We start from the raw sequence: 27,279 nt of genomic DNA, 5'->3' as shown, positions 1-27,279 counted from the left end.
AAGTAGGTTGGTTATTTTCTTACTACTCAGCATCACAAGTGTGGTAGCTGCAGTTCACATGCAACAGCATGTGGCAGTGATGGGAGTATGAAGGTACTGCAGGTACATTTCCTCCCACACCACCCTTGTAACCAACCCTTAAGATGATCCAGAGCCCATGTGTGCATCAGCAGCTCAACACTGCACCACGTCCTCTTCTCAAGAAACAAACCACTTCAAACGTAGGTTTTACTCCAAACTTTTGTTGTGTAACATCACTGTTAAACCGAATTAGCACAACCATATTACTCGAACTCGTTTTAATCATTTAACAGAAAAGCAGCCAGCACATTGTTATCACTCCTTGAGTAGTGTCAACATACATCCAGCACTGGCTTGAACCAGACCGTAAGTGGAGAATGAACATGATCTACTTCATATTGCTGTTACACAGGAGGTTCAAAATTCCCTTCCTATAAATCAGACCTAATTACAGCTTGTAGTACATTTACAGTGGGTATTTTTTCTAGAGAGTAAACCTATGCAAAGCTGCAAGAGAATACCTTACACTGCAGACCACTCCACAATGAAGAAGGGGAGAAATGCTTGCTCACCAAGAGTGCAGCTTCAACTGGAAACACAGAAAGCCATGCAGTGGTTTTCATTTGGAAGTCCTGAAGATGGCATGTCAGGATAGATGCAGTCCGAGTCAACATGCCTTATGTAGATGGATACACGAAGCTTGTAAGTGTGGTACAGCGGTGGGATCTTGAGCTGCTCAGCAGCAGATCTGAGCATAAGTGAGAGCACAGAACATTCACAAGTACTTTTAAGTCCACAGCTCTTGGAAGAACCACCCAGTACCAAGGGGCTCAAGTTTTCAGATGAGCAGGCTCTGCACCTTCCACTTAGTAACAGACACTTACCACTTTGTGAGGTGTGACCTGAAGTCCCTGTACAGGAGCTCCCTCCTTGGGATGCAACTCTACAATTGTAAAGCTTTTCAGAACTCTTTATACAACTGAAAAGCTGAAGTTAAAAACAAACATATAAAATCTTAAAATCCCATTTCTGTTATGTAGAACTAGATATATACACATATCTATTTTTAAGATAGGAACTGAGTCCATTGTCACCCCTCTAGATATAAACTTAAGGTCTTGCTTCTCAAATATATTTTAGACCTGATAAATTTTGCCCAAGATAATCTGCATAAAGAGCAATAACTGTACATAAGTTGTTGTATGATTTAAAAGCTAAGTTTAAAGCACACATTTTATGAAGATTCACAGTGATACAGCTCAGGAAACTCATTTCCAAGTTGCAGTCAAGAAACTTCTCACTCAAGATCGTAGAATCACAGAACAGTCTGGGTTGGAAAAGACCTCAAGATCATCCAGTTCCAACCCCCTGCCGTGGGCAGAGATGCCTTACACTAGACCATGACACCCAAGGCTCTGTCCAACCTGGCCTTGAACACTGCCAGGGATGGAGCATTTACCACTTCTTTGGGCAACCTGTGCCAGGGCCTCACCACCCTCACAGCAAAAAACTTCTTCCTTGAATCTAACCTGAACTTGCCCTGTTTCAGTTTGAACCCATTACCCCTTGTCCTGTCACTACAGTCCCTGATGAAGAGTCCCTCCCCAGCATCCCTATAGGCCCCCTTCAGATACTGGAAGGCTGCTATGAGGTCTCCACACAGCTTCTCTTCTCCAGGCGGAATAGCCCCAACTGTCTTGTCCTGTCTAACTCATTTGGCTATGGACTTGTATGAAATTATAACCACAGAACTGATACAAAACAGCGTATTTTTCTCCTGAGCTGCACATTAGAAGACTCCGAATATAAAAATTGTTGGGCTTTTCTCTTTAAAAAGACAACTACGTTTCTGCTTGTTGCACTCAGTTTGCTGCCAATTGAGAGCTCTTGTTTCCACAGGAAACAGCAGCCATTAGAAGTGGACAAATCACACTGATGTGGCAGAACAGCAGAACACCTCCCTGCAGAATGGAAGATCAGAAAGATTGCAGCCTGTAACAAGACAGGAGTTACCATTTCCACTGGAAACAAGTACAACCGCTACCGAGAAGTCAGCTTTTTCTCCCCAATACAAAAGCAAGATGGCAAAGAACATGCCAAGAAGCTACATGACCTTCAATATGCATGTCGGGGGGGGGGTGGAAATAAAAGAAAACAATGATGTATTAAGCGAGAACCAAGCAACGCTTCAGACTGGGTGTCAGGGAAGTTTGTAAGCAGGGAGCTACAAACCCTTCATTTCAGTTAAGTTTCTCTGTTGTGAATTCATTCAAACTTACAATCTCTAAAGCCTTAAGGAGCAAATTTATCCCAAGCGAGATGTGTACCTGTAGATAAAATTCCCAAGCTGACTTAAGTGAGGATAAACTCTCCTTGAAGCCTGAAGCCCACTGTTCCTGACAGGATGTCCTTCTTTCCGAACATCACACTGTCAATCAGTTCATCCATGTGGCACTGTGTGCCACAGTATTAGTATGAAGCGTTCCTTCCTAGCCAGGTCACACGCATTAGAAGGCTTTCAAAGTATCCTTGTACCTTAACAGCAGGATGACACTGGATTCTGTAACAGTTATAGCTAAAATGGATGGGAATTCTGAAGGTGTCAACATAATGGGGAGAAAGGGAAGAAAAGAAAGCTGTAAGATCAATATTCCAGTTGGTTTGGTTAAAGCCATCACCCAGGCAGTTCATTCAAACTCTGATTCCCGTTTCCTTCAGCATCGCTCTTTTGTTCACTCTTGTATGTGGAAAGGAACAAGTTCTCTATCTGAGTCAAGAACTCTTCAGCAATGAAGCAGTTTGTGACCTTGCTCAAAGTCTTCCTCATGCACTCCAAAAGCTGGTCAAAAGAACAGAACATTTTCTTTTAAATGGTTTTTTCCCCCCGAGTTTATTTTTTCCCCTTCTAGCTGGTAAGTATTCCAAAGGGATTTCTACTTGTTTATTTAGGATTAACACCAGTCATCTCAGAAGCATGCAATGGTTTGGGTCGGAAAGGACCTGAAGATCATTCAGTTCCAACCCCCTGCCATGGGCAGGAACACCTCACAACTAGGCCATGTCACCCAAGGCTCTGCCCAACCTGGCCTTGAACACTGCCAGGGACAGCGCATTTACCACCTCTTTGGGCAACCTGTTCCAAGATTAACACTAGTGAAGAGTTCAACTGTACAATATAAACTGCAGAAACAGGAACACATGGGTGATTTAAAACCAATTACACAACAATTAAATTCCAGAGCATTCCACCATTCAACTAAACTGGAGACTGAAGCTGTTCATAAGCAAAATCATGTTGAGAGGAAAGACAGAATTAGCTGTGGGTAATTATTGTGCACGTGTTTTCTGTTTATGTCTCCTGCTTTAGGCACAATTTCTGTCTTGTTTGTGCGATTCATGTTCCAGCTGCAGACTTGTGGCAATCAAAACAGTTGTATTTAAGAAAAACATTTAAAATTAGAAAAGCTGAAAGAAGAAACTTACTTTCTGCAAACAAGTCAGGTCAGAATCTCTGTGGAAAATTTTATCCATGGGAACACTGCTGTTGAAAGAAAAATCATAGAAATAAAGAATCACTGAACTGTTTGGGACTGGAATTGATCTTAAAACTTACCCAGTTCCAACCCCTCCCACAGGCAGGGACACCTTCCACTAGAGCAGGTTGTCCCAGGCCCCTGTGTCCAATCTGGCCTTGAACACTGCCAGGGATGGGGCAGCCACAGCTTCTCTGGGCACCCTGTGCCAGCGCCTCAGCACCCTCACAGGCAAGAGCTTCTGCCTAAGAGCTCATCTAAAGCCTCCCTCTGCCAGTTTAAAGCTGTTCCCCTTTGTCCTTGTCTACATGCCCTTGTAAAAAGTCCCTTTCCAGATGTCTTGCCAGCCCCTTTTAGTACTCTTTCACAGGAAAGGTCAAGTATAACCAGGATGAACTCTGTAAGTGCAGTAACAACCCAACATGATAGGATTCTATTAAACCTTGTGTAAGTATGAGCTTTCTTTGGCACGAAAACAGATTTGTGTTAACAAGAGGGTGTTTTTACCTTACTGGGGGGAAGATGCAGGAGTGATAAGTAGACATAATAGAACTCAATGAGTCTTGTGATATTAAAAATGCAGTTCTCAGTCTCCCCTCTAGCAGGTTAAAGCCATTCCCGTTGTCCTGTCCCTGCAGGCCCTTGTCCAAAGCCCCTCTCCAGGTTTCCTGCAGCCCCTTTAGGCACTGGAGCTGCTCTCAGGTCTCCCCTTCAGGAGCCTTCTCTTCTCCAGGCTGCCCCAGCCCAGCTCTCTCAGCCTGGCTCCAGAGCAGAGCTGCTCCAGCCCTTGCAGCACCTTCATGGCCTCCTCTGAACTTGTTCCAGCAGCTCCACATCCCTCTTGTGTTGTTGCCCCAGAGCTGGATCAGGACTGCAGGGGGGAGAATCCCCTCCCTCAGCCAGCTGCTCACTTTTGATGCAGCCCAGCTCACAGCTTGCAGACAGTAACGCTGTAGCGAGCGGTCACATACTTGCATTGACACATTGATAAACATGCAGAAACCCTACCCTGGCTGTTCTTTGTAACAGCAGCAGACACTGACCTATGGCAGAATCTGTACTTTTCAATTATCCACCTGGTTTTTGCAAATATTAATTCCCACTGTGGTTCCTCCAGCATCTGCTGGACTTCAAACTTGTAGGGCAGACCTGGAACAATAGAACAGGGTTAGTCCACTTCTAGTCCACTCACCATTTGTTTTCCCTTCTGTTTTAGCTTCAGGCGCAAGCCCTTCCTTCCCCATAGCCACTCATAAGTTACTACTGACTGTGGAAGCTGACAGTCCTGTTACTTGCCAATGTTAAGGAGGTCAAACTAAAAGCATGACATATTTTGTATTCCAAATTTGGTTTTGGTGGGAGCAGGGAATAAGCCTGTTCTCACCCTCAGCAATTCCTCATGCCACAGGGAGCACCCAGAAACCTGCAACATAACAGAAAAATGCCAGAATGGATGGAGTTTATCTAAGCTAGGGAGACTACAAAAGTGATGCTAAAATCTCTGCAGCCGTTCAGTGAATAAAGGTTTGGGGTTTACGTATGAAGTGGTTGACTCTTGTCAGAGGGATTCTGCTCCTCAAGGAAGAAAATCTTCTAGTTTATTGCAGGTAGGGAAAGAGGAATTTAGGAGTATTTTAAGGAACACCAGAAAATGACTTGCAGACAATTCAGTTACCAAATATCAGCACAAAAGAGACTGTAAATCTCAGTAATTCATTAATAAAAGCCTTTTAAGATCATATGAATTTAATGAGAGGAACACCAGCTTTCCAACTAGGAAGTGGAAAAAAAGTAGCAAATACCATTTGCTAGTTGAATGCATCTCAAATGTGCTAAGTGTTCAGTGCAGAACACATTCTGAGAGCAAGACTTAATCTATAGCAATACTTGTGGCTCACATAAAACACTAACTGCGGTTCATTGTGCAGTGCTGTGCTACCGCTTTTCCAAAGAAAAAGGGGAGACACCATTTGGGAAAAGTGGATTTCAGGAGATAAGCATCGATACGAAGCCCCCTCAGACAGAAAATGTAGTGATCAAAAACTGTCTGCTTCTGAGGGCAGGTAAAGTTCTGAGCTCCACCACACAGGCGGGGTGCACGGGAAGTGGGGGTAAAGTCACAGCACCATCAGCACAGCAGACAGGAACCTGGGCACAGATGGGGCCACTGCTTCACTCCCCCTTGGCCTGTGAGGCAAGTCTGCAGGCAGATGTGCTCCCCCTGCTCCTGACACAGGGAAAAATAGAGGGGAGCTGCCGGCTCACACAGCCTCTGCTCGTGCCTTGCCAAGAGAACTGGAACCTTGGAGTTTGGATGCAAACATCAGCACTAAACAGGGGGAGGGATAAAGGAGAGGGGAGATGCAGCTACTATAACCCTGTATTGTCACCAAGGGAATTTGCCCCAGATTAGTGTCAGGGAGTGAGCAGATCCAATCATCACTTGAAATCCCATGAATTTTATCTGGTGGGTTCTGAACTTGGGTTTCCCTGGACACCAGGAACTTTGATCCTCTGACCTTCTGCACGCTAAGTTACTCAAACAAGCATTTTTGGCTGCTATAGCAGCCAATTCTTTGCTATCACACTTCTGCCCCTCAATCCGAGGGTCTGCTCAGGATTTTGTTACACAGCAATGTAAGTGATCCGTGCAAACCAGCCTCTCTCTTTACATATGGACACTGTATGTAAATAACAGTGACTCTTGTCCCAACCCTTTAATTCCTGGATTATGGGAAACGCCAAAACATTCTTCCCTCTATTTATATCTGTATATTCTTGTCACGACAGCAGGGGCTACCTGCAGGAGTGCTCCTTAAGTGAAATTCCTAGGTTTGCACAGCACATGTTACCAAAATAAATACATGAATCTCCAATTCCAAGCTCAAGAACCAGCAGTGTTCTCCCCCTCAGTATCCAAAAGGAAAAGACAAAATAAAACAGTGGATGAAACACTGGTACTTACGGTAGGAACCGTCAGGACTGAGCTCATCACTGATCACTAGACAAGTCATCTGAGAGTATGGGAGAGGATTATTTCGGTTGTAAGGACTTATAATCATCCCAATGAACATGGCACCACCCCTGGAGAAGTAACTCTAAAAAAACCCAAAAACACACACAAGAAATACAACTTTTTTCAGGACAGATTCTGAAATTACCAGATTTTATCTCAATTTAGGAATGACTTTAAGATGCATTCGAGAGATAACGTGCATTAACATTGTAAATACCAGGGAAGCTTCAGGGTTGTTGGGGTTTGGTTTTGCCATTTCCCGTTTTGTCATGTACAGAGCCGGTATTTACCTGGTATTTGGCTTGAGTGTCAATGTCTCGGATGGAGGGGTTGGGGTCAAAGGCGGGGTGGGAATGGTACCACCCGATGACACTGTATCCTCTGGCAGCCAGTGTTTCCGAGGCCTGTGTCTGAGACACTGGGTCCATCTCGCACTGCAGCCCTGTACTGAGACTATTGCAGGGCTCTGCTGCACAAACCTGTTAAGAAAGCCTCCAGATGGATAAATGCAAGAAATCTCCATCAGTTCAATACAATTTAAAGCATTAAGTCATACACCTCGTGTTCCTCATGTCAGATCAAGTGCATGTCAGATCTTCCGTGTAACTTTAACACTTCAAGACTTATTACCTTCAACTTTAATATATTAAGGTACTTGCCCTTCAGAAATAACCTTTCCATCTATTCAAATTAATACAGATGATCATAACAGTTCTAATACTGTAGAGAGAATGTAAAGACAAACACTTACTTCCACAATTTTATCCGCTTCTGAGTATCTTCCACCCAGCAGCCCTATTACTTCTGCCATAGAGACATGAGAGTGCTAAAACGATATTAAACAAGTATTAAATCCCAAGTTGTACAATATCTCCCAGTTTCAAGCTACACACGACGGAACACATAGCTGCAAGGCAATAACTTCTCAATGATGTTCAGAAGGAAACCTTAGGATAGCTACGGATTCTCAACCACGTAGTGTTTCAGTTTAAAGCAAACCAAAGAGGATGTTTGCTGTCTTATATACACACAGGTACGCAGTACACTTGTAGAGCGCCTCCAGATGTGATGCAGTGCTAGCTGCAAAAACTGAAGCTCAATAACTGCACGAGTCTTGTTGCTCTTTAACAACACCCCACACATTGCTTTAGAACCACAAGACCGGCAGAAAATGAGCCCCTAAGATCCCAACATGACAGTCTATGTTAGACAGAAGCTTTAAGCAAATTGTATTTAAAATATGACAGTAGTAAGCAGTAAAGTTCATAGTTTTCCTAGAGGGTAAATGGTTGTACACTGAGCACAACAGTAACAAAAATAACCTTCAGAGGCTTTATTTAATCCCAGATTCTCACTTCTGGGTCTGGATGCAAACAAGCGCTGCATTTCTCAGTCTTATGCTGCCCATTAAGAACTAACACAACACAGCACAGCTTTCTGAAAGATACAACTTGATCCTCACCAAATCCATTATTAGAAGTGCTTCAGAAGATACTTTCACCTGAAAGGGTTCCTGCAACGATAAACACAATAGTGAGTATGAGAAACATGACCTAAGGCAATGAAGCATTCTTGATCATTCACTCTTGGGTACGTACCTGCTTTTCTGCAGTGAACAGGCAGCACGGAATCAGCTGAAAGGGATCAAAGGAACTATAAAATGAAAGAAAATCTCTCTAAAGATGTAGGACAGTCAGAAAACTTCCCAAGTTTCCCACTGTCTCCTCGGCGGAGGAGGAACAAGCATGGTTTCTTTACTGGGTTTTCCTCATCCCACAGGAGGATGACTGCCACCAAGTACCGAAACTTCACTACCCACGCTCACGAATGTCAGTATGAAACAGCTGAAACACACACGTGTTATTTCAGACCACAACAGGTATTAATGATTTCTGGCATTCCAGCCTGACACCATGCAAGGCACTGGTCTCATTTCTAGCAGCTCTACCTTTGACCATCATGGACATCAAATACCTTTTTGTTTGTCTTGAACCTTTAGAAGATTTTGCAGGTTTCAGTTTTTCCTCCTCCCTTCTTCTTGCTAATTCCTCAGCAGACAGATGCTAAAAAGAAGTTAAGAAGAGTCTTAATGTCTTCAGTGTTCTTTCAGCAGTGATTCCTCTCAATCTCCCCTCTGTCAGCTTAAAGACATGTGCCCCTTGCCCCTTGCCCCAAGCCCCTCTCCAGCTTTCTTGTTGGCCCCTTTAGGCACTGGGAGCTCCTCTAAGGTCTCCCTAGGGCCTTCTCTTCTCCAGGCTGAACAACCCCAGCCAAGAGCAGAATTAATATTAGGAACCCCAATCACCTGCATTATAAACACAAAGAAGCCATGTAAGACTGAAAAAGCAACATTTACATCTTATTCTCCTATCTACTACTGTCGGCTTGAGTACTGCAGGTAATGGAAAAGAAAGGGTCATGAGACCTCCTACAAGACAAGGCAAAGAGCTTTATGGGCCTAAAACAGCGCAGGGTGACGCATGCTCACAACAAACACCTTTGTCAACACCCAGCTCCAGTTTATCAGCAACATAAAGATGTGAGAGCCACTACGTTATTCTCAAGTTATTGCTTCCACCACAAGAGGTTATGCACCCATTACACAGCAGTTTCCCTACACATCTGATGCAGCAGCACCTGCCAGCCATGAGCAAGAATTAGTCCTTCAAGGCCAGTTTAGACCCCAGCAGGGTTACCTCAAATGTCTGTCCTTCCAAATCCTTCGCATCACACCAGTTTCCCCAGGGGTCCCGCACTCGCCGTCGTCTTGTACGCTGCAGCAAAGCAAAGCAACACAACTCAAGGATCCTACTCTGAGAACACTGCATTTACAGTGTTACTGTCCAAAGGTCACTAACCTGTCCAAAAGGCAACTAACAGTGTGCTGTATTTCCAGGGAAGAAAGAACACCCTGGATGGAGCTGTGTAGATTTAACTGCTTCCCAACCTGTCATCAAACATCATCAGTGAAGCTGTCATTTCTTAAGGCTGTAAAGTGCAACACCTGGTTGATGTTCCATGGATCATCCACATCTGACAGCAGCAATGTGTTATATCCAGCTCTGAATTACAGCTCAGACAATCCAAGCAGCCAGTAAGTTTACATCTAGTGGATGCTGCGGTTCTTTATACTTCAACTTATTATTTCTTTTCTAGTGAGATTGACTTTGTTTTTCTCCCATCAACTGGTTTATTTTGCTGTGAAGCACTTAAAAATGTCACCTTATTTAAACCTGGCAAGCCTTGGTAATTCATGGAGTTATAAATGAGACACCACAGTGCTTCATTGCGTGCATAAGGCTCTCAGTAAGCCATATCATATACCTGTTACACTTAACAGTTCAAGTGCAAGCACCTCCATCACACACTACCAACACACACCACTATTTTCTGGCTAATTCAGGCTAGTAAGTTACAGAGAGGTGGGGAGGAGGAGCAAAGACTGAAACACAGTTGTAGTTAAGTACCTGAACAGCAATCAGATGGGTAACATGGCCAAAGTTAGGGCAGAAACCTGTCTGACAGCAGACCCTGCACTTAGCCTGACACCCAAATGACAGAGCATCCTAATGCCACTGCCAACTGAACGAGAGAAGAAACTTCCCGAGATGGCCCAGCTTGAAGACGAAAATCAACTAAGACCTTCCCCACGCTGCATGTTTCTGGCTGCCCCCACCACAGCATACCATGGACTGCAAGCGCTGGGCGAGCTGATACGCTTCCACCGTGTCTTTGCCTTCCTTGGCCCGGGTCCTGTCTGCTGGCTGGGGGCGGTTGTAGACAGCCTGCTCTGCAGGAAACAGGGGAGACACTGCTCTTCAGTGAGGAATGAAGCCACTTATTCCTGGTGCAGAGCCAAGAATGACACAGAGAAGTGGCAACAAACACCATAAAGAAGAAAGCATCAACAACAAAACAACCCACAGTGAAAAGACGTCTTGATGGTGGTGCTACTGACACTCCCACTACCACAGTGCTTTTAAAACAGGGAAACCTCCTTCCTTATTGTTAATAACCTTTACTTCAGCCAAAATGTATTTGGAGGACATCTCTCCTCCCCTAGGTGACTGTCATTCAGCTTTAGAGTCTCTGCACTGATTCTGGTCCAAACCAACATTAAGTTACATGTTTATCTATACTTCGTGTATATGTACTTTAAACACGTCACCTAATTGGAACACTTGCATCTTGTAAAATTAGCCCTGAGGATGAAGATATTGCTTTTTGTTTGGGAAAAAGTTACAATTCAGTATAGGAAAAGAAACAGCAACATCTGAGCTCCGTCTGATGTGGAGGGAGGGCAGAATTCCAGCTGGTATCAGGAAAATACATCAACCCCACACTGACACACAGAAAAGCACAAACCCACCTCACAGCTGGTGTGTGGTGAACACGAGGGAGGGGGGGAAAAAAGCAGAAGAAAGTAATAGATATGGATAAAACCAAAAACCCATAATCCTACACAGGTTACAAACTCCACCAGATTTCAAAGGTCACCAGTGACAATCTGCTCAGAAGGTCCTTCCTAGCAAGGATTAAAGTGTGTCCTCTGTGCGAGCAGCACACCCTGACATGAAGCCACTTTTCAACACTAGCACCAAAACAGGCCACAGTCCCAAGGCTGGAACATGGAACAGTCCAAACAAAGGCTCTCTTCTACAGAACTGAAATGTACCGACAGTTACTATTTAAGACATTAGGAGTACAAAGAAGTTGGAAGATTATCCACATGGATGCTTGATTCCGATGAAGTGCAGTTATGCACACTTCAATCAAGTGAATTTAGGAGTTTTCTTTAAAGACATAGAGAATCATAGAACCAACTCAGTTGGAAAAGACCTTTAAGATCATCACATCCAACCTTTACACCAGCACTGCCAAGACCACCACTAAACCATGCCGCTAAGGGGCTTATCCACACTGTTTGTGAACACTTGCAGGGATGGTGATTCCATCACTGCACTGGGCAGCCTCTTCCAATGCCTGAGCACCCTTTTGGGGGAGAAATTGCTTCTATTCTTCAGTACAAATCTCCTCTGGCACAGCTTGAGGCAGCTTCCTCTTTCCTATCACTTGTTACCTGGGAGAAGAGACCAGCCACCCCCTTGCTCCATCCTCCTTCTTATCTACTAAAACTTCCCTGTTCAACCTTCACAAGGAATCATTCATTTTAATAAAAGAAGCTGACAGACGGACGTTGAGCATACACTGATGAGAACTGATCCCAGTAACAATCCTTTACCACAGCCAAAGTTAATTGCTCCGATTAATTCCAGGTACGTGTGGATGCGCCCAATGCAGTTCACATCGCCACAGTTCTTCAGGCCCGGCCGCACTGAGGTCTTGTTCAGGTACTTGGGTTTACACCTCTCCCTAAAATAAAGCACAGCACATTGTCAGTAAGTGAAACAAATCCTGAGGAAGGAATTGTGTGGCCTGACGTGAGGTTAAAACAAGGCACTGGTGGTTTTTGCCTCTGTGATGCACACACCATTTACTACTGCTCAGGGCAATGACAGCAAAAATACAAACTTCACAAACCACACTACTTATTTTAGGGTTATTCATACACATTCATTCTTAGGCAGAGTGAGACTCCTGCTCCCTGTGCTAGAACAAACTCCTCAACCTAAGCCATGCCAGGAAGCAATGAATTCTTCAGAAGAGCTATAATGCTGTTGAACTGATACAAGAATGTATGCATTAGATTAGTCCAAAGAGCTCATACAACCACAGGCCTCTTTAGTGGAATGAATGAGGCTGTTCTTACTCTCTTTGCACTTATCACTCACTTTTAAACTCATACTGAATTGTGTCAGTGCAACACTTCTCCGCTATGGAATTTCAGGGTGTCTTTGCAACTACATAAGCTGTCGATACACAAGACAACTGGATGAGAATAGAGTTAAACTCAGGAATTCTTCCTATTGAAATGCAAGTTACCCAGCACGGCAAGCACCAAACCACAGCTGCTAACAGAACAAACTGTACACTGAGCCTGCTGCCACCAGGCACATCGGTTCTTAAACTGATTCTCTGGAGATGCAATAGAAAACACTCAAGTGACAAGCACTGGTTGGAACTGGATGATCTTGAGGTCCTTTCCAACCCTAACTATTCTATGATTTTAAGTTGATTTTCAATTTGAAGTAATTTTCGGTCAACATTATTTGCTCTAGCACAGATTATTTCTTTTAGGTGCCCTTCTGTAAAGGCGATACTGTAATGCTACAGACCTCACTATGGAATTAATTTAATCATTTTGAGGAACCATTTATTATAATAACATAGGCACTCTTACATATAGGATGGCAAAACTGGGAAGAAAATACCACAATCAAATGGATGCAGCTTGTTCTGATACAGAACACTCATATTCCTCACGCTTCAAAGTTCTTTTCATTGCTTCGCTTCCAGAATGCCAGAAAAAAAACCCAGGGAAGATGCAGAGGAAGCATTAATAATCAGTGCTGTTCACTGGCAATCTTCATAATGCTGCCATAAAATCAGTTTTACCCTTTTCAGGAGTAAGCTGTTGGTACTAAACAGTGTTTAAAGCAGAACAGGACACAGGTTATCTTAATCACTTATTTCAGTTAATGAAATTAATGCACCTTACCATTGATCCAAAATGTAATTCCTAATTTTCAGGTAACGCTCTGGGGTTTTGGCCTGGCGCCCCTCAAAGAACTCAGGAATAGCCTGCTTTTCTTCATCCAGAATGATGCTCCTGTCAACCTCCACTTCTTGTTCAGGTGGCTTAAGCTCCTCTGCTTCTTCTTGGTGATCATCATCCACTTGGCAGGGAGAAGGAAAGAGCAATCCATCATCAGCCAGGTCTCTCCGTCTCTCATGGAGCTCCTGATCAGCTTCTTGTTTAATACCACAAGATGTTGCTAGTCTGCCTTGGTCACTTTTGTCCAGAAACTTACTGTATTGCTGGTAGTCTAAGTTCACAGGTTTATCACCATTCAGGTGCTGAGAACATGTTGCCGCAACACTTGGGAATACCAATGCATCCACTGTATCTTGCTTGGTATGGTGAGGATCTTCTTTACGTAAAGAAGCTGTAGAACTATGTTCGACAGCTGAAGAACCATGTTCCGCTCCTTTTGTTTCTTCAACGGCACTTTTGGAAATAACAGCTAATTCAGGTTTTCTGGTTTCCTGCTGGGAAGTAGGAGAAAGCAGCTCATCCATGTCATCAGTTATGTCCACTTCTTCATCATCTGACAGCTTCTCAATTTTCACTGCATTCAGATTGGGGTCTGCCCGGCCTCTCAAGCTTCCAGCTGACCATGCTTCTACCTTTATCCCATCTTCAATGGGAAGGCTGCTCCCACATTGACTTTGTGCTTCTTTTTCAGAACCACCATTTTTTGCCTTTGGGAAATACAAAATAGTTTTAGGAGGAAAAAACAACATCAAAAGAATCCCCCTGCCTCCCAGACAGTCAGAACTCTTTTACTTGAACAGCAGATATTTGGAAGTGTTTCTTCCTCAATTATCCTTTTAATAAACTTTCATGGAATCACAGAATGGTTTGGGTTGGAAGGGACCTTAAATCTCATCCAGTTCCAATCCCCTGCCATGGGCAGGGACACCTTGCACTTGACCAGGGTGCTCCAAGCCCCCCACAGGGAAGAATTTCTTCTTAACATCTAATCTTAATCCCCCTCTGTCGAAAGCCATTCCTCCTTGTCCTGTTCCTACCTGCCCTTGTCAATTCCCTCTCCAGGTTTCTTGTTGGCCCCTCAGGCACCTGAAGCTGCTCTAAGGTCTCCCCTTAAGAAGCCTTCTCTTCTCCAGGCTGAACCAGCCCAGCTCTCTCAGCCTGACTCCACAGCAGAGCTGCTCCAGCTTTTGGAGCATCTCAGTGGCCTCCTCTGGACTCATTCAAACAAGTCCATGTCCTTTTCATTTTAATACATTGCAACTGACTCTTACACAGCATTATAGGTATACTTTTAGCTAAAGTGTAAATTAACATGTATTTCCATTTAAAAACAACTAGACAATAGTAATTAAATGCCCCAGAAGTCTCAAATGAGGCTAAACCTTAAACTTAAAACACAACTAAAACAGCTGTACAGTGGGAAAACAAGTATTTTCAGACTAACAACCAACAGTGTCAGACTACAATTATACTACAGTTACTGTTTAGTTAAAACAGCAATAAAAATACCTAAGTCATTCTAGGAATTTGGAATCAGTTCCGACTTTATTTTTAAACCTGCAAATAAGCACATTCCACGTTTCTGAATATGGGAATAAACAGAGAACGTGCTTTGACAACAGTACCCAGAAAAAAGCAGGTTAAAAATCAAGCTATACATGCAAAAGCAGACTTATCAAACATCTTTTTTGCTAACTACAGAGGCACTCTATTTACCTTGTTCTTAAAATACTGCCGAGCATAGCTCTTCACTTGGAGCACAGTTCGACTGCCAATCAGCTTGGCAATTTTCGTCCACCGGCGGCCAAATTTCACCTGGTACAACACAACACACTTAAGTTATCCAAACTCTAACATTCCAAACACTGCACTTTACATGCCAAGAATTTAATGTAGAATCATAGAATAGTTAGGGTTGGAAAGTACCTTAAGATCATCAAGTTCCAACCCCCCTGCAATGGGCAGGGACACCTCCCATTAAACCATGTCACCTAAGTCTCTGTCCAACCTGACCTTGAACACCACCAGGGATGGAGCATTCACAGCTTCTCCAGTCAACCCATTCCAGTGCCTCACCACCCTTACAATCTCAGTATCTCAATTATTCATTTCAAATGCACAAATTATTCAATTGCAAATGCACAAACGGTACAGCAAATCCATAGTAAAGAACCTCGCTATTAGTGTTCTACCAAGAAAATTGCATCCAACAGGAATAATTATTGCTGTTGTTCTTAACCAGAGGATCTTCTTCACTCAATTCAGGCACACTGTAAATTGCGCTGCCTGCTAACCCAAGGAATCACACTGAAATGATGTCGTGGTTTAAGTCCAGCCGGTAACTCAGAACCACGCAGCCGCTGACTCGCTCCCCAGCTTTTTCCTCCCCCCTGCTGCTGGAGGGATGGGGAGGCGAGTCGAAAGAATGTAACTCCCACAGGTTGAGATAAGAACAGCCCAGTAACTAAGGTATAACACAAATCACTGCTGCTGCCAATAATAATAATAATAAGGGAAATAACAAGGGAAGAGAATACAACACTTCAGCACCTGCTGACCGATACCCAGCCCAACCTGTGCAGTGATCTCACCCTTCTGGGTAACTGCCCCCAGTTTCTATCCTAGGCATGGTTTGCTGTGGTACGGAATACCCCTTTGGTTAGTTTGGCTCAGGTGTCCTGTCTCTGCTTCCTCCCGGCTTCCCCTCCTCGCTGGCAGAGCATGAGACTCACAAAGTCCTTGGTCAGAGTAAACATGACTTAGCAACAACTAAAAACATCAGTGTTATGTCGCTGTTCCAAGGCTGAAAGTCAAAAACACAGCACCGCACCAGCTGCTAAGAAGGAGAAAAATGACTGCTACTGCTGAACCCAGGACAAATGATTTTATACTTGGCAAAGCAAACCCCATTACAGTCAGCACTGTACAACCATAAAACCTCCAACGACCTTCCAACAGTAGCTAAAGGGTTTCACTTTATTCCCTGATTTGCCTCAAGAACACACTATACTTCCTGTAGTTAACTACAGCATTACAGCTGTACAGTTCATAAACCTGTATATTTGATCTATTCTGTGATCTCTAAATGTAAGGAGCCTCACATGAACAAAATCTGGTAAACATAACCAGATTTATAGTGATGAATCCCCCGAAATTATTTATTATTAAGCTTTTGGTAGATGGCAAGTGTTGTTAAGCAATCAGAAGTACAAAAGTTGGAGCAGATGAATATAACATATTTATGTTATTATTTTGTTAAAGATAAGCTAATTCTGTTCCATATATTACATAAACAAACTCACCAATCCTTGTTCAAATAGCTCTTTCTCTTCTGGTGTCCACTTTAATGAGTAATTAGCTGGTTTGGTAGGTGATCGGACCCTAGGACAATATGAAGCAGAAGTGGAAAACATTAATATTAACATTACTATTGATACTAATGTTAATATTAACAACACATTCTCTAATCCCAGCAACTGAAGGCAACTTCTGACAGGAGAACTACTCCCAGTCTTTGGTAAAACTCTAGGAATTCATTTAAACATGAATATGACTGATAAAACCTTGAGAATTATCCCAGTTTCTCCATCACAAAGGAAGATATAAGTGTTTCTTCTCTATCACAAAGGAAGATTTAAGGCAACACAATATTCATCAGTGACCAGTGGCATAGAAATACATGCAAGCAGCAAACAGAAAAGCTCAGGCAAGAAAGCCAACCAGAATTAACAACGTTTTTCTTTCCCTAAGGACCGCTCTGTAACAAAAACCAAACTGGTTTACCACAGGCCTATTACTATACACAACAGTATTTCTTTGTGTTGCAAGAGCTCCAAAACCTTTTCTGAAACAGTGTCTGGTAATCAAAAAAATCAGACCCCACACTTAAAAACGTAACTAAATCATGAAGATGTACGTACATGACTTTTCCAGTTTTCTTATGTGGGCTGCAAATATAAAACAAAGTGAAAATAAAGATCAATAATTGTGATGCAATTGCATATCTCAGAAAAAACCCTGATTTTAGAAGGACTTTTCATGTGTCATCCAACTGAGATTTTTCCCCCAAGAATGCTCACCTTTTCACAGATCTTTTCTCCACTTCCTTTTGATTGAGCCATATTTTTTCAGAAAGCGATTTATTAGATAAATAGTATCTGAAATAGTTATTAAGTTTTCAAAGCATCCGAGATGTGTACACGTGAGGATTCTGATAATCACAGAAGTTATACTGGTTCTAATTATTCTGCTCCAGAAGCAAACACTGCACTGCTAGAATACCAAAATACAATTTCTCACACTAATTTAACGAATAAGGAAGTGACACTTGGCTTCTGAACCTCCATGCGCACTTTACTTGCAGCCAAGTGGGTAGCCTGCTTCTACAACAGGATTTCTGCAATCTACCTACAGGATGACAGTGCTTCAGTCACCATAACATGAAAAGATTCATCCAGTTCCTTTGGAAACAGGAAGTTTTTTATTGTTCCACAGGAAACCATGCAGCAAATCAGCAAAAGGATACTCCTCTTCAAGCAGCATTTTCTCAATGACAGCCCTGTTTTCTTCACTAATGCTGCTGTCCAGCGTCCATGGCTGCAAACAATACAAGCATGATTTAATATCTGAGTTCTGCCATGCTGTGACTTGAGGATCAAGAAGCAATATATAATAGTTTCTAAAAGTCAGCAAAAAGCACTGGTTAAAAACAAGCATGAACATGAGAATGGAGAAAACAGAAGTTCTGATAACCTTGCTAAAGTAGCATCTATTTAAGAACAACTTACAAGACTGTTGTCAGTTCTCCAGGATGAATCAAGGTAGTGATCCTGCAGCAAGCTTGAAGCCATGTTTCCATGATCTCTGGAAAAGATCCCAGTGTTCAGAACAACACAAACAGATTCAAACAAAATGAATGCTGTCATAGTTAAAGCAACAGTGCAGTAAATGACAGACTTCAACAGAAGACGACAGAATTAGCTACTAAAGCTAAATTCACATACTGCAGGCTATTATATAATGTTACTTTATCATAACATTCCATTAGATGCAACACAAACACCCCTCAGTAAGTCCTATTTTTCTAATCTCAGTAGCAGCTCCTCACCCATTTCACTGCAGACTGCACAGGATACCAGTGAAACTCCAGACTAAAAATTCTCATCCAGGATGACTGAGAGCAGGAAGGCCCATTTAAAATTTACACCAACAAAAGTAGTCAGAATTCCACAGACAAATGAACTGTATTTTTAATATCACAAGACTCACTGAGTTCTATTATGTCTACTTATCACTCCTGCATCTTCCCCCCAGTAAGGTAAAAACACCCTCTTGTAAACACAAATTTGTTTTCGTGCCAAAGAAAGCTCATACTTACACAAGGTTTAATAGAATCCTATCATGCTGGGTTGTTACTGCACTTACAGAGTTCATCCTGATTATACTTGACCTTTCCTGTGAAAGAGTACTAAAAGGGGCTGACAAGACGTCTGGAAAGGGACTTTTTACAAGGGCATGTAGACAAGGACAAAGGGAACAGCTTTAAACTGGCAGAGGGTGGCTTTAGATGAGCTCTTAGGCAGAAGCTCTTCCCTGTGAGGGTGCTGAGGCGCTGGCACAGGGTGCCCAGAGAAGCTGTGGCTGCCCCATCCCTGGCAGTGCTCAAGGCCAGGTTGGACACAGGGGCTTGGAGCAAGCTGCTCCAGTGGAAGGGGTCCCTGCCTGTGGCAGGGGGTGGAACTGAGTGAGCTTTAAGGTCCCTTCCAGCCCAAACTATTCTGTGATTCTGTGAAATGGGTCAGATCCATTGCCTCTCTCCTCAGTACTCTGTCTCCAGCAGTGGCAGGTACTACTCTAGGCCTCTGGTACAACCCTCTCATACTCTGCCAGCAACTGCAATGCTGGGTTTGTAGTGCTGCAGCTGCTGCCCTTTCTCTTCACCATCTGCTTACAGATCCCTCAACCATGAATTTGTTGAATCAGTTTTCTGAACCCATCTGCACGTTCGCCACCAGTTACACAACAGAGTCCCTTCTCTCCGTGTTTTAAAGGAGTCTCTTCCAGCAGCCTCCCCCAACTCCCCGGTTCTGGCTACCGCTGGGTGCCATGACAGCAGCTCCGCGCTCACCCCACGTTAATGCCGCCACGGCCCCCATTCCCGATGCCCTGCCCGATAACGCTCCACACTGCCGCTTCCCCCCGCCCCCAGGGGCCCTCAATGAGACTCCAAGGTCTCTCCCCAGCGTTGCCCGGCAGCGGGGAGCACCAGAAGCGGCCGAGGCCCCGAGCGACCGCGGCCCAGCCCGGGCAGCCCCTCAGTCAGCAGCAGCAGCGTCCCCCTCGCCGTCCCCTCACACAAACCCCAGCCGCCGCGGCCACACAAGCCCTGCGCGCCGTGGGGAGAAGGAACACGGGACGCGCTGACGGGGGCGGCAGAGCCACCAGTCCGCAGCGCGGGTCTCACTCACCCCGGCTCCGCGGACCCGGGGACGGCCGCCGGGTCCCCTTCGATATCCACCTCCAGCTCTTCAGCCGCCGCCATCACCGGCGCTGGCAGCGATCTCGCGAGATTTGGCGGGAGCACGGCGTCCGCGCGTGCGCAGGCTGCCTCAGTGAAGCCGCGTCCTGAGGGGCCGCCGGGGCGGAGGCGGGGACATGGCGCTGCGGTAGGCGGGGCGCGCGGGGGCGGCTGAGGCGGGACGGGGCTGAGGGGCCGCGGCCGGGGGACGGGCGGAGGGAGAAGGGGAGAATGTGGGGTAGGGGGGGGGGAGAGCGCGACGGGAGGGGGATCTGTCCTGTGGCAGCGGTAGTGTGGCAGCAGGGCCGGGGAAGCGATTGTTGCCGGGCACTGTGGTGAGGCCGCACAGCGAATCCTGTGTTCAGTTCTCGGCCCCTCACTACAAGAGGCACATTGAGGTGCTGGAGTGGGTACAGAAATGGGCAGCTAAGCTGGTGAAGGGTCTGGAGCACAAGTGTGATGGGGAACGGCTGAGGGACCTGGAGGCGGTTTGGTCGGGAAAAGAAGGCTTAGGGGGCCCTTATCGCTTCTTACAACTGCCTGACAGGAGGTTGCGGTGAGGTGGGGGTCAGTCTCTTCTCCCAAGTAACAAGCAACAGGACAAGAGGAAACGGCCTCAAGCTGCACCAGGGCAGGTTTAGACTGGATATTAGGAACAATTCCTTCACCAAGAGAGTGCTCAGGCATTGGAACCGGCTGCCCTAAGCAGTGCTGCAGTCACCGTCCCTGTTCACAAACTGTGTAGACGAGGCCCTCAGTGACATGGGTTAGTGGTGGCCTTGGCAGTGCCTGGTTAACGGACGGACTTGATCTTAAAGGTGTTTTCCAACCCAGCTGATTCTATGATACTGTGAAGCGCAGTGTCGGAGGCGGCCGGAGCCTGCCCAGGCCGCATGCCCCGGTGTCCCCACCCGCGTCTGCCCCTCTCGCTGTGGGGTGGGAGCGCTCTGTGAGGGCTGCAGGTGGATGAAAGCCCTGTGCCGATTTGCCTTGTCTCGGCTGTAGTCGAAAGCGCGCTGGGGGAGTGGTGGTTTGTGAGTGGCCCGGGGAGAGCCGGGCGGTGGAGGTGTGGAGTGATGGCTGAAGAGGGACACTGCTGACTGGTGCCGCTGGGTACCTCCTGCTGCAGATGCTGTGGTTGCTTGGCTCTGCCTGCGTGCTTCCAAGCGTGCGGTGATGTGTTTTAAGCAGCAGTGTTGTGTGGGTCAAGTTAAAGTGTTGTAATATGGCTCTAAAACTTACAGTTTTACTCTCATACATTCTTAAATTAGTGTTTGTGTCACAAGAAGTATTTGGCCCTTTGTCGTAATTGGGCTTCCAGTCATACACTGGTGAGAAGTGTGAAGAATCGAGAGGCTTGATATCATATGTTATATATCATTTTACAGAGAATTACCGCAGAGAACCTTCTGCTGCCTGGAGAAAGTGTTTCTGTTTTAAGAGATAGCAGTACAAATGTTTTGAACCAATAAACTCTGCTGCAACCTTTTTATTCTAAACATTTCATCATTGTGCTGGCATTGATTTGAAAGTGAAGTTAATAAACAGCAAATACGATTGGTTTGATTATCTGTACATAAAAATGCAAAATCTAGATAAATGGTATCATGAGAGATAGAAAGAAAAATGATTGTTAGAGTCACTGGAGCTGTAAGTGCCATGTTGAAGGGTAAAATATAGAAGTGTCTAAAAAGGGTCCACTGCAATACTGAATGTCAGTGTAGCACATACCAGTGTCCTAAGGATAGCGTCATTGTGTTAGCAAAGTTTTGGAACACACACTTCCCTGGTTGGTTTATACCAAGGCTCTTGGTAGGATTTATAGGGGCCAGCAGGAAATCTGGAGAGGGGCTTTTGGCAAGGGTCTGTAGGGACAGGACAATGGGAATGGCTTTAACCTGACAGAGGGAAGATTTAGATTAGGTATTAGGAAGATTTTTTTCCCTGTGAGGGTGCTGAGGCACTGGCACAGGATGCCCAGAGAATCTGTGGCTGCCCCATCCTTGGCAGTGTTCAAGGCCAGGTTGGATGGGGCTTGGAGCAAGCTGCTCTAGCGGAAGGTGTCCCTGCCCATGGCAGGGGTTGGAACTGGATGAACTTTAATCATAGAATCATAGAATAGTTAGGGTTGGAAAGGACCTCAAGATCATCTAGTTCCAACCCCCCTGCCATGGCCAGGGACACCTCACACTAAACCATCCCACGCAAGGCTCTGTGCAACCTGGCCTTCAACACCGCCAGGGATGGAGCACTCACAACCTCCCTGGGCAACCGATTCCAGTGTCTCACCACCCTAACAGGAAAGAATTTCCTCCTTATATCCTTTTATCCTTATATCTAAACTTCCCCTGTTTAAGTTTTAACCCGTTACCCCTTGTCCTGTCACTACAGTCCCTGACGAAGAGTCCCTCCCCAGCATCCCTATAGGCCCCCTTTCAGATACTGGAAGGCTGCTATTAGGTCTCCACGCAGCCTTCTCTTCTCCAGGCTGAACAGCCCCAACTTCCTCAACCTGTCTTCATACAGGAGGTGCTCCAGTCCCCTGATCATCCTCATGGCCCTTCTCTGGACTTGTTCCAACAGTTCCATGTCCTTTTTATGTTGAGGACACCAGAACTGCACACAATACTCCAGGTGAGGTCTCACAAGAGCAGAATAGAGGGGGCAGGATCACCTCCTTCGACCTGTTGGTCACGCTCCTTTTGATGCAGCCCAGGATACGGTCCCTTCCAACCCAAACCATTCTGTGACTCTATGATTTATTAGCGTGGGCAACATATCTAGTAAATCTGGAGTAGAGCAACCCCACACTAGTACATTTTGCAGGAGATGCCTTCTGATCTCCAGTTAGCTCAGAGAGCAGTGCTATAATCAGCCTAGGCCAAGCTGATACCACATTACCCTCATTACAGCCAGTGCTGCTCTCCTCTTTGCTATCATGCTTCTCCCTGTGTTCAGGTACAGCTGTGGAGTAAGTTGGATCAGATCACACATACAACCTAGAGCGGGGCTGGAATGGAAGGTAGAGCAAATCAGTCTCTCTTGGCAACACTGCAGTTAGGACTGCCAAAGCTAAACAAAACTGGGTTCACCTACTCCAACATCTCTATCTCAGTGTCCTTGAAGATACTGATATCCACTTATTTGTAATAGACATGGCTGTTTAAAAAAGTGATTTTACCAAATAGCGCTTAACTAATACAAACTGTTCATGACAGGTACATGAACAGTTATTTTCTATCTTGTTTTTTCAAGTCTTGATTTTTACTGGAAGAGGTCCTACACATTCTGTTTAAGAGTGGTGCTTTTTAAATAGATTCCAAGTAGGAGATTCGTGAGAGAAGCAAAAGGCTAAGCAATACTTTGAAGTTTAACAGTGTCTATAAGATACCCTTTTCTCCATGGCCACCTTTGATTGCTAACTTGATTCTGCCTGCCCTAGCATAGTTACAATCATACTGGGCAGCAGGACTATCCAAACTACATTACAAGAGGATTCTGCATTTAACTTTAGACATTTTAGCTTTACATCTTCATTTTGTTATTAACATTTTCTTCTTCAAAAGTGTTACAATTTGAGCCTGATTTTCTGTTATATTAAACTCTGCTACTTGCAGGGGGGTCTTTTGAAGACTGTTAGCAGCCAGTAAATTTGCTCTTTCTCCTTGTGACCAGTTTAGGAGGGCATTCACAGCATTCAAGTGACCAGCCTTGCATGCACAGTGCAGTGCCGTGTCCCTGCTGCTGTCTGAGGCATTAATGGCTGCCCCGTGGCTCAGCAACACATTGATCAGGTCACTGTGCCCATGCTCTGCTGCAATATGCAGTGCAGTCTTTCTCCAAATGTTTCTATCATCAATATTTTTATTTTTCCCTGATGCCAGAAGAATTTTTACAATCTCTGTGTTTCCCTTGATGGCTGCATAGTGCATTGGAGTGCATCCATCCATGTCCTTAACTCCAAATCTTGCTTTTCCAGCTAACAGAACTTCCACAATGCCGAGATGTCCTCTCACAGCTGCAGTGTGCAGGGGAGTCTTCTTCTCTTTGTCTTGTGCATTGGGGTCAGCTTTAGCATTCAAAAGCATCTCTACCATTGTTCTGTCTCCCCTTTCAGCAGCAAAATGTAAAGGGGATTTTAACTGCTTATCCTTAACATTAACATGGGCTTTGTGGTGCAAGAGTTGTTGGGCAGCATCACTGTTACCTCTTTGACTTGCAATATGCAGGGGAGTAACAAATTCTTTAGTGGCAGCATTAATTTGGGCCCCAGCATTAACTAGAAGTCCAACTAATCCACCTTTATTATGAAGGGCAGCAACATGAAGTGGGGTTTCATGGGCTTGGTTCCTAAGGTTAGTTTCTATCCCCTTGTGCAGAAGCAGATGTGCAGTGGAAGCAGCCCCAGCTTGAGCTGCCAAGTGCAAAGCTGTGTCCAAAGCAGGAGTCCTCATTCCAAAGTTTGCTCCCTTTGTGATTAGAACTTCTGCAGCTTCAGCTTTGCCTGTTTCACATGCCAGGAGTAAAGGAGTGTACCTCATGTCATTGAGAGCATTTATATCTGTACCTCTGTCAATTAAAGCAGCTATAATACTGGGCAGATTTTTCTGCACAGCTCTAAAAAGAGCTGATTCCATTACTTCAGATGGAAAATCTTTGGAATATTCTAGTAGTATTTTGAAGATTGATGGGTGGTTGCTGTTGAAGGCTCTTTCAGCCATGTTGGAATCAACACTGGCTCCAGCTTCTAGCAGTACTTTTGCAGTGTTTTCAGACCTGTGAGACACAGCATGACTAAGAGGAGGCTGTCCCTTTTCGTCCTTTCCATCAACGGAAGCACCAGCCTTCAAAAGCATTTTTGCTAGACTGCTTTCATCTTTAAGAGCTGCCATGTGCAAGAAGTTGTGCTGGTTCCTGTAGCTTCTTGCCTCTTCTTCCACAAGTATCTTCACTATGTGACTGTGGTTATTCTGTGCGGTCAAATGAAGTGGTGTCTTGCTTTTCATATCCAAACTGTACAGATAAGCACCAGATTGGAGCAGCACTTTCACTGCATCACCATGGCCTTTCTCAGCAGCCCTGTGCAGTGGTGTTCTTCCGTTCTTGTCCTTCACATCTACCTTTGCACCTTTGCTGATCAAATATTCCATTACGGTTGCATGTCCATTAGCAGCTGCAACATGCAGAAGTGTTTCACTTGAGGAGTTTATGGCATTAATATCGTTGTCTTTCAGTGTCTTCTTTAACTCAGAAAGATTGCCCGTAGTGGCTGTATCAAAGATGTTAACATCAGTGTGATCTTTTCTAGGTTTTGCTGTCCTTGACAGTTGAAGTTTTTTTCCTTTATTCCTAATAGACCATTCTTTCTTTTTTCTTCTAGGTCTGTCTTTTTCTCCCTGGTGCCATTCATTGCTACTTTCAAACCAAACCTTGTCTTTTTCAAGTAAATATCCTACTAATTGTCTTCTAGCGTCTCCAATGCTTTCATTCACTTCACTGACGTATTTTCTTATCTTGCTGTAAAGTTTTGGCTCCACGTGCTTTAAACATGGATAAAAAAAGAGCCTGCAGGCTCGTTCACCATGAGACATCAGTAGGTCTAAAACTCGAGAGTTCTTTTCTGCTCGTGTCCTGTAGAAACTCATGACCATCTTTTTCTCTGGGGTAAAAACACCATTGTCTATCAGCCAGTTCAGAAGATGGTCTGGGTGGGTTATGCCTTCTACGAGTTCTTCTTTTTTAGTCTTTAGGACTTCAATTGCATATGGATTTGTGAATAGGCTGGTTGAATGCATGATCACATTGCTAAACAAAAAAGTGAATTAAGCTATTGTTTGATATTTGAAGTCAGATAGAAAATAGCAAAGCAGGCTCACATCACTTCACACATTCTTTTCATACAACTATGAACCAAGAACCGTTGTACTGCAGTGATAAATCTTTAAAGAATGAGAAAGAAATCAAAACTCCCTCACCTTTGCTTTGCTAGTTGTTTCAAGTCCTTTGATCTTCTCTGGTCTTCCTTAGCGACGAGTAAAGTTTAATAACAAAACAAAAATCTGTGATAGGCAAAGATATTCCACGTGGAAAATTTCTTCCAGATTTTTTAATGAAATAATTAGGGAGGAAAAAAAGATGGTTTTGTGACTCTGGTATTTGAATAGCAGATACTTGTTTATCGAGTTCCCGGCTCCTCTGGCCAAGCTGTTTTTTGTAGGTGCCTAAATGACAAGTCTATTAAACATGACAAAAGAAAATGCACAGCATAGTTACTGTTGCTGTGATTACATACCCTGTATGATCTTCAATGAAAGAGTACACACTGCCACCTATAATGTAATGAAATAAAAACATGAAGACCTAGATAAAAATAAACTGTACAAGCAGCTAGTTATAAAAAGGGATCCAGCCTTTCTAATATGAGTTACATCTTCAGTCTATGAGGTATATTTAACTTAAAGGCTATTTAGATTGTCATTCCTGCTGTAACCTGGAGTCTGTCTGGAACTTAATTCTTTTCCATGAGGTGGATCAAGGCATGTGATTCAGTATGCAACATTTAAAGTATAATTAAATAGAGCTTCAAATCTGTGAATATGTATAGTCTTCTATATGGGTGTAGGGCCTTTGAATCTGGCTGTAATTAATTTAACTTATTGGTGTTAAAATTCCTTATGGAGAGAAGGAAATAATAATCACCTACACATTTTGAAAGCAACTGAGAGAGAAATGGAGATTACAGAGTTCTGTAAGAGCTAGAAGTAAAACGAGCTGAGAAGCTGAAAGCTTGACCTTATTTAAGCAAATGGGAAATGTTGCCGTGTGTTTCTTAGCTCAGCACCCTTTCTGCTGGGTCCTGCTGCCTTTGCTGGGATTTTCTTTAATAGTATGTACAATGTGACTGATAAGAGTTTTAATTTGTTTTCTGTTGACTTTAGTTTTATAAGTACTATCACAAAGCTTATTATATATATATATAAAGATTTATTGAAGAAATAGCCGTGAAAGGTGAGATTTTTAATATATATTTTGAAAGGCAGCCAGTTACCAAGTCAGCAAGTTTGACAGCCAATGTAAGAGCCCAAAAATTCTTCTGAAATGCAAGGAAGGGCACTACACCAACAACAGCAAAACCTTTGTCATTTAGGTAATGATTAGTAATGCCTAACATGGGAAACCTTGCTTTATTGTAGGGAGTTAGGAGGTGTAAGTTGTGTTCCCAAATCTGTGAATGACTCAGTCTGTGATCTACAAGTTATTCAGTCTGAAGTTTTGACTTAACAAAGTACTGAAGATCTTTCCATGTCGTGGGTAAATTAATAGGCCTCGCTTAAAGGTTGCTGAAATGGGATCTTTACGTCATTATTGTTAGTGTTCCCATGCAAAATAGACATAGTAATACTTAATCTTCATCAGGGACTCTAGTGAAAAGACAAGGGGTAATGGGTTTAATCTTCAGCAGGGGAAGTTCAAGTTAGATTGAAGGAAGAAGTTCTTTACTGTGAGGGTGGTGAGG

At 44.1% G+C, this 27,279-nt stretch overlaps 3 protein-coding genes across 6 annotated transcripts in view; 1 reads left to right on the top strand and 2 right to left on the bottom strand.

Moving 5' to 3' along the window:
* Window positions 1-214: 214 nt before the first annotated feature.
* Window positions 215-19,798, bottom strand: MYSM1 (Myb like, SWIRM and MPN domains 1). 3 transcript variants are annotated; one of them, XM_065673236.1, is made up of 20 exons: window positions 19,714-19,798; window positions 18,034-18,109; window positions 17,772-17,842; window positions 17,326-17,403; window positions 17,167-17,193; window positions 16,549-16,627; window positions 14,963-15,061; window positions 13,190-13,953; window positions 11,813-11,943; window positions 10,257-10,360; window positions 9,267-9,344; window positions 8,545-8,633; window positions 8,169-8,223; window positions 8,033-8,083; window positions 7,322-7,396; window positions 6,861-7,049; window positions 6,520-6,652; window positions 4,598-4,703; window positions 3,505-3,562; window positions 215-2,860 (listed from the first exon to the last, which is right to left on the bottom strand). In XM_065673236.1, the coding sequence occupies exons 1-20, from the start codon at window positions 19,785-19,787 to the stop codon at window positions 2,696-2,698; spliced, it is 2,502 nt and encodes an 833-aa protein (XP_065529308.1). In that variant the 5' UTR covers window positions 19,788-19,798; the 3' UTR covers window positions 215-2,695. The 3 variants fall into 3 exon arrangements, with proteins under 3 accessions (XP_065529308.1, XP_065529309.1, XP_065529310.1); XM_065673237.1 differs by having other exon boundaries at window positions 3,505-3,559; XM_065673238.1 differs by lacking the exon at window positions 17,167-17,193.
* A 67-nt stretch (window positions 19,799-19,865) lies between these two features.
* Window positions 19,866-27,279, top strand: part of FGGY (FGGY carbohydrate kinase domain containing) — a 331,539-nt gene continuing 324,125 nt past the window's right edge. For both annotated transcript variants that reach the window (XM_065673210.1, XM_065673212.1), the window contains exon 1: window positions 19,866-19,911. The gene's annotated coding sequence lies outside the window, so the exon portion shown is untranslated. The remainder of the gene's footprint in view (window positions 19,912-27,279) is intronic.
* On the bottom strand, window positions 23,297-25,558 carry LOC136010820 (CARD- and ANK-domain containing inflammasome adapter protein-like). Its single transcript, XM_065672542.1, has one exon. It carries the CDS (start codon window positions 25,556-25,558, stop codon window positions 23,297-23,299), a length of 2,262 nt encoding a protein of 753 aa, XP_065528614.1.

Source organism: Lathamus discolor, chromosome 3 (assembly GCF_037157495.1).
Source record: "Lathamus discolor isolate bLatDis1 chromosome 3, bLatDis1.hap1, whole genome shotgun sequence".
Taxonomy (NCBI): domain Eukaryota; kingdom Metazoa; phylum Chordata; class Aves; order Psittaciformes; family Psittacidae; genus Lathamus; species Lathamus discolor.
Note: the sequence above shows the minus strand (reverse complement) of the source record. Positions and strands in the feature narration are given on the sequence as shown.

Excerpts from the sequence above, each read along its gene's own strand:
- LOC136010820 (XM_065672542.1), bottom strand. The coding sequence starts at position 25,558 with ATGCATTCAACCAGCCTATTCACAAATCCATATGCAATTGAAGTCCTA.
- MYSM1 (XM_065673236.1), bottom strand. The coding sequence starts at position 19,787 with ATGGCGGCGGCTGAAGAGCTGGAGGTGGATATCGAAGGGGACCCGGCG. Across the intron at positions 15,062-16,548 it reads AGCTATTTGAACAAGGATTG|GTGAAATTTGGCCGCCGGTG; the intron begins GTGAGTTTGTTT and ends GTGTTGTACCAG. Across the intron at positions 9,345-10,256 it reads CCCAGCGCTTGCAGTCCATG|CGTACAAGACGACGGCGAGT; the intron begins GTATGCTGTGGT and ends GCTTTGCTGCAG.